Here is a 10,311-nt window from a genome sequence, read left to right as displayed (position 1 = left end):
TAAATCACGGTATGTGATTCCTGTTAGAAACCTTTCAAGAAAAACGAGATCGGTTTTTCGGCCTAACTGGACTCCTCCCCAGACTATAACTGTTCCACCTTGATAAGGGTGCACTTCCTGAACATGATCCAACCGAATAAAATTTCCTGGTTCTCTCCATACCCTTAGCCTTCTCGAATCCGGATGAATTCCAAAGCGTGACTCATCCGTGAAGAGAACATTGACCCATTGTTCATTCGACCACTGAACATGATCTTGAGCCCACAAATATCGTACCTCTCGATTTCCTCGCGTTAAGGGTTGAGCTCTCCAGGGGCGTCTGCTTAAGTTGACCTCTCTTAATCTATCGCGAACAGTGTCAGGACTAACGGTTACATTATGTGTTTCCTGGAGAACTAAACTGAGCTCTGGTGCTGTAAGAGTCGGTCGGCGTCGAGCATTTCATTGTAAAAAATGATCTTGCTGAGGGGTAGTAATGCGATGTCGTCCTGTGTGTCTTTCAGCAACATCACCACTTTCACGGTAGCGTGCACTTAATCGCGATATTACACTTTGCGTTGTATTTAATGCTCTTCGAGCATACCCATGGCCCTTAGCATTTCGTCTCTGTTAAGATGTCTACGCTCCATAATGTCGTTTAATACTAAACAGAGTTATTTGAATGAATTTTGGCCAGTTATCATAAAAACATAGCCAGGACAGGTTAAATTCGAACAATTGATGCTAGGTGCTTTTTATACATTTGACAAAAAATGCACAAACACTTCTACAAATATACCAAATTTAGAAATAACTAGTGTGACTACTTCGTTTCAATCGAAGTAGAAAGAATCGGCCTACAAATATGTGGTTGTTTATTCAAAACATTTATTTTTAACTTTAATAAAATGATATCCCTAGATTTTTCCGGTGTGTGTATTTATATAAATATTCAAAATAAATATACATCTAAATACACTTTTTATTTAAGCAATTACTTAAAAAGAAATCGCTACATTGTTTCCAGCTCGATCAGACAGTGAATGTCTGATCACTGTCTGAGCATGTTCACTGTCTTTGAATGTTGTTTTATTAATTAACTCATCAAATTGTGCTCGAAAACGTGGAAAGTAGTTTATTAGCCTATGTGACAATTATTGACTGCATCCTCACTAGAATTAGTGGTTTCTTTTTAACTTAGTCAGTCACGACTAAACCTGCGGTATATTTTAATCTTAAATTATTTAGAATCTTAAATACTTTAAAATATACCTAAATCTGGGCAGTTGAAACGAAGTTTCATACACCCAACTTTTATCCCTTGTAGAATGTAGAATGTGTATGGGAGGAAGGTTACCGCGACTTTACAGATCTATTGTGTCTCCCTTTCTTGAGTTATAACTCATCATACAGTCTCAAGGTTTTACAAAAAACAGTTACAGTTACAAAAGCCAGTATCTGAGAGAGTTTTACAAAGGTTAGTTCTCTATCTCTCATATCAGTCGTAACATCTTGGCGCACTCGGTGTTTCCCCATTTTCCCCATATAATCTGCATTCGTTGTTTCTTAAATTAATTCTACTGAGATGTTCATTGAGTATAGTATTGATTAGTATCCTGTTAAAAACCCCGTGAAAATCCAAAGATTATTCTTACTTAAATCGAGAAAAATTCTTACTTAAATCGATACTTCTCGGTTGTAAGTTCTGAGAAATTCTTCTTCGAGTGTCTTAGAGCGTTGGAGGATTCCCATTCCAGATTACAGATTCTGATAGAATAAAATTAAAATAAACAAATAGTTTACAGGACGTATTGGAAATAAAAATGCGAAATTAACCGAATTTTTCAAATTTACCTTGATTTTTATTGAGCTTAAAAACATATACAATTTTTTTTTATTCTAAACTGTAAATTAAAAAAAAAAGATAAAACCATTTTTACTTAATAAAGGGTATGGCCTCCTCTACTGTTCATTACAGCCCTACGTGGCCCTACATCGTCTCTCCATGCTCCTGATCAGGTTGTCGATCTCTTCTTGAGGTACAGCCTGCCACGCTGCATTCATGGCCCGAACCAGATCCCTACGAGTTTCACGAGGCATACCCATTCTCAAAATTCTTCTTTGGACCGCGTCCCGTACGTGCTCGATGGGGTTGAGGTCAGGAGATTGTGCCGGCCAGGGTAAGATGTTTAATTGACTTAAGTAGAGCGTTGGAGGATTCCCATTCCAGATTACGGATGGAGTCTTCCAGGTTCTTGAGTTCCACTTTAGGTTGGTTTCCACTTGGGAAGCAGAACGGTTTTATATTTCCGTCAATAACTATTCTAATCATTGTCGCATTGGAATAAATACCGATGACAATATGCAATGGTGTTACGTCTAGAATATCCTCCATTGCTGCTGTTAGGCATGTTAACATGATTTTATGCATCTGCATAACAATGCTGAATTGGGTCGCTTAAGGAACTTCCGTGTAAAATTAGACCTTCTGACTCTGAATATAACTCAGAAGTATATGCCGTAAAGAGACAACAAATGGCCGAATTTCATCCAAAATGACTTTCTGGTTCACGACAAGTTCGATCAGTCACTTTCTATTATTTTTTAATGGTTTTCAATATTTTTTATATAATATATTTAAAAATTACCTACCGTATGAAAAAACGACGTCGAAGGCAGCTGGGGAATGACAATCGATGATAATTTTAGATAGAACCAACACTAATTTTAGGAATATTAAAAAATGATAGAATATTTCCAGACATACATACTTTTAAATATATAATGCTATAATACATAATATAAATATAATACATAATTTTAAACTACGCACCAATTAAGAATAATTTTTATTCAATATAAAAATCGCAATTAAAAAATAAAATAAGGGGCTAGTAAATGACGTCTAGGGCTTGACCTCGCCGAAATTATCATCGATTGTCGATACGTACCGTAGTTTGTTGAAACATGCCATGAAAATCGGGTATTGGTGTTTGTGTTTGTACTGGAATTACGGAAACCTCTCACTGTTGGTGTTGATGGCTGATGTTCCGCGGGTTTTACACTGCTAACCCTGAATACTTTTCTGTTAGCGTCACTTTCCTGTATCTCCGACTGTCTAAGATTTTCCGTACTTCTGAGTTTTTCAACAAAGGTATCGGTATATTTGATGTTGTTGTATTCAGGATTAATGTTATCGTTTCCGTGATTAGATAACGGAGGTATTAGTATTATACACATTTTTGGTACTGTTTATTTAGTTCGACTAATCTAACAACAGGAACCCTAGAAGGGTCAAATTCTGAGTCTTTGATTCGAATGTAGAAAACCGTCATTTCTGTTTATATTTCTAAAAGCCTTTCTATAAACGGGCGGATCAAAAAAGTGCTTTTTTATCCAATAAAAAAACTTTCTTATAACATAATATTATTACTGTCATTGGCACTTCCAATTTTAATTATAAGGCTCCCCGACTTTTGTGTAATTTGCTCAGTTGTTTTGCCATTAATATGCACGTTAACTTTTTTTTCTAATCCATTAATTAACTTTGACAGTATTATTACTAGCCATGTCGTTATTCGTAGTTTTAACAATTAGTTTGAAATATATGTTCATATTTCCTAATTTGTAATCTTCGTTTCCCTTGACAGCCACGGGAACTTTAGAGCGTTCAAAGCAAGTTGTTATATTGACAGCGGGTGGACCCCTGTAGTAATACATCTTAACAGACACATGTAAACATTTCGTTCTTTTTATTTCGAAGTTAGCTATTTTGGTTGGTTCTTTTGGAGTTGGTTCTATGTTTGCTACTTACTATTTGTACTTTTTTGCTAGCTTGTCAAACAAAAGGGCAGATGTCGACAGACCATATCCAAAAATCGACAATAAACTAATACTATTCCCTGGTTGGACAGACTAGTATATGTACTGTTTTGATTGTATATTAGGAAAATAAAAGATCTATTTAATTCAGTAAATTTATTTTTGGGTAATAATATGAATATTATACATTTTATATAACGAATAAATAATGATTTCCACAAAACCTTTGGTCCCTAAAATGTACTAATAATGTAGGTATATAAACGTACACATTTATTAGTCCATACATCAAAGAAATTGTTATTGCTGTCTCGTTTTACTTATTTACGCTAAATTAGTACGAATATAACAATTTGCTGGCGTAATTCAATAAATATAATAATATGTAAACTGGAAACAAAACATAAAATAATATTTCTGAATAATAACATTTTTAACTCAATTCAGCAATACAATAATTTAGAACATTATTATTATATTTTGGAAAAATATTAATATAGTTTATGGTTTGTTTCCGTATATTAGAATAATACCTAGCAACTCCTCGCTATATTATACAAATTACATATGAACATAAATAGTTAAACAAAATTTACATACAAACAGAAAAATATATAATAACGTAATCACTTAATATTGAGCTTGAAACAAAAATGACTATAATGAACACTATTTACAATAACATAATATAAAAAAAAAATATCAGGCTTTGACCGTCTTCAGGCCCTTCTTCCCTCCAAAGTTTCTTATCGACTCTAAAAGCATATCTCTGGCATCTGTTGGTTGACTGTTTATTTTTGATTCAACAGGTGTTGGTTTCTTTAATGCCACTTTTGGTATTTGCGGTGGTGGAGGTGGTGGTGGACCTTGTGTGACAATAAGTTTGTTTCTGGTTGAAACATTTTCCATTGTTGGTTTAGGTAATCTCCCGGAAGATTCAATATCGTTGCTGTTTGCATCAGTTTTAATCAACTTACTGGATTCAGTCCTTCTTAGATTAGATTGGGAGAAAGGTACGTTCTGATTTGTATTGTATTCTTTTTCTAGTATTGGTTTATGCGGTAATGTACCGTAGTTTGTTGAAACATGCCATGAAAATCGGTTATTGGTGTTTGTGTTTGTACTGGGATTACGGAAACCTCTCACTGTTGGTGTTGATGGCTGATGTTCCGCGGGTTTTATACTGTTGACCCTGAATACTTTTCTGTTAGGTTCACTTTCCTGTTTCTCCGAGTGCCTTAGGTTTTCAGTGCTTCTAAATTTTTCAACAAAGGTATCGGTATATTTGTTGTTCTGATACTCATGATTAACAATATCGTTTCCCGAGATATGAGTAACGGATGTATTGGTATTATGCATATTTTTGTACTGTTTCTTCAATTCGACTGATCTAACGACAGGAACTCTAGAAGGGTCAAATTCTGAGTCAAACGCAATGGAATGTGGTCTTTGATTCGAATGTAGAAAACCGTCATTTCTGTTTATATTTGTAAAGGCCTTCCTATAAACGGGCGGATCAACAAAGTGCTTATTATCTAACTTTCTTATGTAATTATTACTGTCATTGGCACTTCCAATTTTAATTATAACGTTCCCCGACTTCTGTGTGATTTGCTCACTACCGCTACCAATAGCGTTATGGTTCCTACTGTTGGTCGTTAGTTTCCCATTAATATGCACGTTAACATTTCTTTCTAATCCATTTGATTTAACTTCGACAGTATTATTACTAGCCATATCGTTATTTGTAGTTTTAACAATTAGTTTGGAAGATACATTCATATTTCCTAATTTATAATCTTCATCTTCCTTGACAGCCACGGGAACTTTGGGGCGTTCTGACCAAGTTGTCATATTGACAGCGGGTGGACCCCTGTAGTAGTACTTCTTAACAGGCTCAGGTGAATGTGGCGTTTTCTCTTTTAATATTTCGAAGTCAGGTATTTTGGTTGGTTCTTTTGGAGTTACTTCTACGTTTGCTACTTGTTTTTGAGGCACAGTTATTTTTTCCTTATAGCTAATGTTCTCCATCGAACCTGTTGGGGTACTCAATTTATTTTGAATGAGTTTCATAACCTAAAAAATAAAAAGGCATGATTAGAATTGGTTAGTCGATGTACAATATGATAAAAAACGGCGTCCAGTTGGCTTTGGAATGACAATCGGTGATATTCAGCATATTATTTCCCATATGAACAGGCAGATATTTTCATTCCAAATCCATCTCTGATGCCGTTTTTTATTCGATCGTATGATATTTTATAATTAAGAGATACGAAATAGACTTGTCAAAGACTTGAAATGAAAAATTGCAATACAATAATTTCCATTTCTTTTGTGAGTTTTACAATAATAAAAGACAGAAAAAAAAACAAATTTTTATATCGTACAGTAATAATATAAGAAAATTTTTATTTATCTTTCATTTATTATAACGGAAATTATAATTCATGTTGTGGTGACAAGCACGGAGCCGTCATCAATCATTAAAATTGTTGGCAATACTGTATTAAGAGGATTTTAGGATTAGTGATTGGTACAGATGATACAAGGAATTATTAACAGAAAAATTTGAGCAAATTTTTCATTGATATCAATCTTTTTAGTTTTTCTTTATCTTCTTGAAAATTTATATGTTTTGACATTGTTATTTATGATATCGACATATTTTTCAATGGAAAAGTTTACCAGTTTTCAATACAACTATAAAATTCAACACTAAAAATTAATAATTATTGTAAGTAAACATAAAAACTAAATATGCATCGCTATCGCTTCCACAAAAGTTTCTTGTACATACATTTCTTTTCTCAACGAAAGGGTGGTAGTAACGAAAGATACATTATTGTCAAATTAACAATTTTATTAACTTTAATTTGGCGATGGAAGAATATTTTTTATGTTTTGATTTTGGTGAATAAAAAAGAGGACTTTTTTAATAGGCGAGAGATAAGAGGACAGTATGATCCATAAGAAGAATATCCTCTGGAATAGAGGACGGTTGCCAACCTTAAAAGGTGCGCTTTCCTAGCGACGTCCAGGGTTGCCACAAGAAAATTTTTGATTGTGCAGAACTTGACCATAAAAATGTGTAGCATTGTGTAGCCATCCATGACCAATAACTGTAAACTATCCAATTAGACAAACCCAATTCGCCAAATTTTAAAGCGATTGCGAGTCTCACTTCTACTCGTTTGTATACGTCAACATATTCATTTCCCATTTCATTTCTTCTTATGCCTGCAAGGATTGCAGTGGCGTCAATATTGATGCTGCGAAACTAACAATTTTATGGACAAATTAGACCGGTTAATTCTGTTTAAAAACTGTAAACTATTCAGGACTGTTTAATCGCTCAAATTTGTCCATAGAGACTGCAGTCCTTGCTGACATTGAAGGGATTGAATAATACTCGTTTGCATATGTGAATGCAAACGAGTGGAAGTGAGACTGTGAACTACGGTGACGTAATTGAGTAGTGAAATTTGGCCAAAGTATTTATTGGCCATTGTATTCTCGTCTCCCTTATTTCTACATGCACGGCTCCTTAGAAGTGGACCGACCAACCCTTGCGGTGTATCACCAGCTTTGCCAAAACTCCAATGTAAGGACATTCGAGTTGGCGAGTCATCAACTCGACGGAGGAGGGCCATGGTCAGGTCCTCACAACAGGAATTGGCCTCAAATCCAAGGAGGTAATAGAGAAAGGGAGATATATCATCTATTATTGATACGGGACAATACCAGTATCAGGTTTAAGAAGACACCAAGTTAAAGAGGTTGAGAAAATGCAGACAAATCCTAATATCATCTATATAGATTCTATATAGATGATATCATCTATATAGATATCATATATAGATTCGGGACAATACCAGTATCAGGTTTAAGGAGACACCAAGTTAAAGAGGTGCAGACAAATCCTCCAGACTCCACTTCAAGGGTACCTGAGCGGGAGACAAGCTCCTCGACTGTGAAGGGCATGGAGGGCTAAACCTCAATCATGGAAAGGTGTACACTCTCGTAGGAGGTAGATGTCCACTCTTCGGAGGATGAACAGTTGTTGTGAAAGGAGGATGGGAAATACCATGTCCCCCCTACAACAGTATTACAGTCTGTATTATGAGTTATAACTGCAGAAAGAGGAACACAATAGATCTTTAAGGTTGCGGTCCCTTTCATACATTTTAAGTAATTTTTAGTTTATTTGGACGCTATAGAGTCAGATAGTTTACTAATTAAACTTTGTGTTATATAATATTGTGTCTAAAACCAATAAATATTAGAATTTCTTAAATTTATTGCCAACCAAAGGAGTAAAATGAGAATAGCCAACTATTTCAATGATTGTTAATCGCTCCCTGTAATATAGTTTAATTATTTCCCAAGGGCATTTATATTGAGTTTTAAATAAGTATTGTTTAAAAAAATAGCAAATATGAACAATACCCCTCACCGTCCTTCACCTATGTTTTGTTATAATTCCCCAAAAATTAATATGTAATTATTTTCCCCCAATTTCTAAACTAATTTATTCTCTTTAATTTAAATTGTTTGATTTTCCGTTAAACTTACCTCCAAACTTTGCAATCCAGATACATCAAACAAGCTATTACTTCGAGATATAGATTCTTGGCCTTTATTATCCGCTTGGTATTTGTTTAGAGTCAAGCTGGATTTTGATCGGGATACGGGTTTCCCTGCGAATCTGCTGTCAATTGAAAATGATCCCGATCTAGCCACACTGGAAAATGATCCAAAATTAGTTGGCGTTGGCTTATAGAACTTATATTCCTTTTCTTCGCTGACGGAAGTCTGTTTTTTATTGAAAATTGGAATATTTTCAACAGCTTTTCCAGTATGTGTCCGCGAAGTGGTTGTGGAAGAATGGGTATTACTCCTAATAGTGTCATCCTCAAAAACAGTAATATTTTGTTTCGGAACGTCATACGTTGAGATTTTGAAATTGGGTAAAGTGTGATGGTTCTGTGATTGTCCAACGGTAGTTCTTGTTGGCTTTACAGGTTGTTTTTGCGAGTCAGTCGATGCACGTCTACTTTCATATTTGGGTTGAAAGTTTCCCGTCATACTAGTAAAGTTATCCATATTCCTAGATTTACTTTCTAAACTATCAGTCATTTTAAGACTAGTCGATAACTCTCTATTATAAACTAAAGACTTCCGTTTCTCAAGATGTTCCAATGAAAGGCTGTTTAGCGGATCGTCACTGGCTATACTAGTAATGTCGCTCGTCAAAGTACCATTCTCCGACTGATTATCTTCTAAAATTTTCAGTTTCTCAAACAATTCCGGAGACGTTACAACCGAGTCTTTAAAATCGCTAACCGTATTGGTTTCGTTTTGCAAAAACGTCGGCGGACTAGAGTCCCTGAAGGCTTTAGGAGGCGACGGTAGCTGATATTGCCAGTCCACATCGGCAACTTCGGCCTCCTGTATAACTAATGGAGGTGGTTCTGATACAGGCACTTGTTGTTTTGTAAAACTGTCTGGCAATTCACTTTCCGATTTAGGTTGTGTATCACCTTTGGAACTGAAATTAACTTCTGCTGAAATTTCAGGTAGCTTTTGCGGTTGGTTTGAGTAATTTATTTCATTGGGAATGTCGTCCAAAATTGGCGGAGGCGGTGGTGTGCCTAGCCTAAGATCTTCGTCCGACTCCTTTTCTTTTTCGGACTGTGCGTCTTGGGCAATACCGCTGTCGGTAGATTCTAGACTTTTGTCTTCGGGTTGGTTCTTGACTGGGGTACTACTTTCTAATGGTAAACTATCAAATGGCGTTTGCCCGGGTGTATAATTTGTTGACGTAATCGATTCTGAAAAATAAACGGGAATGTTTCAGTTTAATATTTTTTTGCTTATTAACATATTCAACAAATATATGTATGTACAAATGGCGTAAAACGATTGAAAACGAAGTTGTTAATGAGAACTAAAATCAGCTGTATGATAATGATTCGGTTATCAATACTAACGCCTTGTCTGATGATCTGAGACATGCATATTATTTTACAGGATGAAATGCCAATTAAAAAAAACAATTAAAAAAAATAATATAAATATTATAATTTGAGCACTGAAATCAAATTAAAAAACTGTTAACAGACTGAATCTTATTTTCTAATACAAGATGTCTCTTAAATAGGTACAAGTATTTTATTTTCGGCGTATTAGATCTGGTCAAAAAATAATACTTTCTATTTGGTATTTTTGAAGACATCAAATGTAAATAGGGTGTGGTGCAGCAGAAAAAAGCAGGTGCCAGGTGGTGTAAAGATATAGCATTTCCAAAGTTAATTGAACTGGTTATGGACTCTGAAATTATTATTTGTCCAGACGATACCGACAATGGCACAAAAGTCCTAAAGGCTCTGTAGTTTCGAAGCTGGAAATTCATTAACCGACTATTTTTAATAAAATAAAATTAGTCTTGGTAACTAGGCGGACTTGGCCTTAACTGAGTACTTGGGATTCACAATCCTGAGGGAATAA

The 10,311-nt window shown here is 35.0% G+C and overlaps 1 protein-coding gene across 5 annotated transcripts in view; it reads right to left on the bottom strand.

The window, feature by feature from the left end:
- Positions 1 to 3,942: 3,942 nt before the first annotated feature.
- The window catches only part of LOC115889505 (cordon-bleu protein-like 1), a 494,950-nt gene continuing 488,581 nt past the window's right edge, over positions 3,943 to 10,311 (bottom strand). For all 5 annotated transcript variants that reach the window (XM_030909519.1, XM_030909520.1, XM_030909523.1 and 2 more), the window contains 2 exons: positions 8,377 to 9,635; positions 3,943 to 5,877 (listed from right to left, as the gene is read on the bottom strand). In XM_030909519.1, coding sequence (XP_030765379.1) covers positions 4,504 to 5,877; positions 8,377 to 9,635 — 2,633 coding nt within the window. In that variant the 3' untranslated portion in view covers positions 3,943 to 4,503. The remainder of the gene's footprint in view (positions 5,878 to 8,376; positions 9,636 to 10,311) is intronic.

Source organism: Sitophilus oryzae, unplaced genomic scaffold (genome assembly GCF_002938485.1).
Source record: "Sitophilus oryzae breed Bouriz unplaced genomic scaffold, Soryzae_2.0 scaffold_815_pilon_pilon, whole genome shotgun sequence".
Taxonomy (NCBI): Eukaryota; Metazoa; Arthropoda; class Insecta; order Coleoptera; family Curculionidae; genus Sitophilus; species Sitophilus oryzae.
Note: the sequence above shows the minus strand (reverse complement) of the source record. Positions and strands in the feature narration are given on the sequence as shown.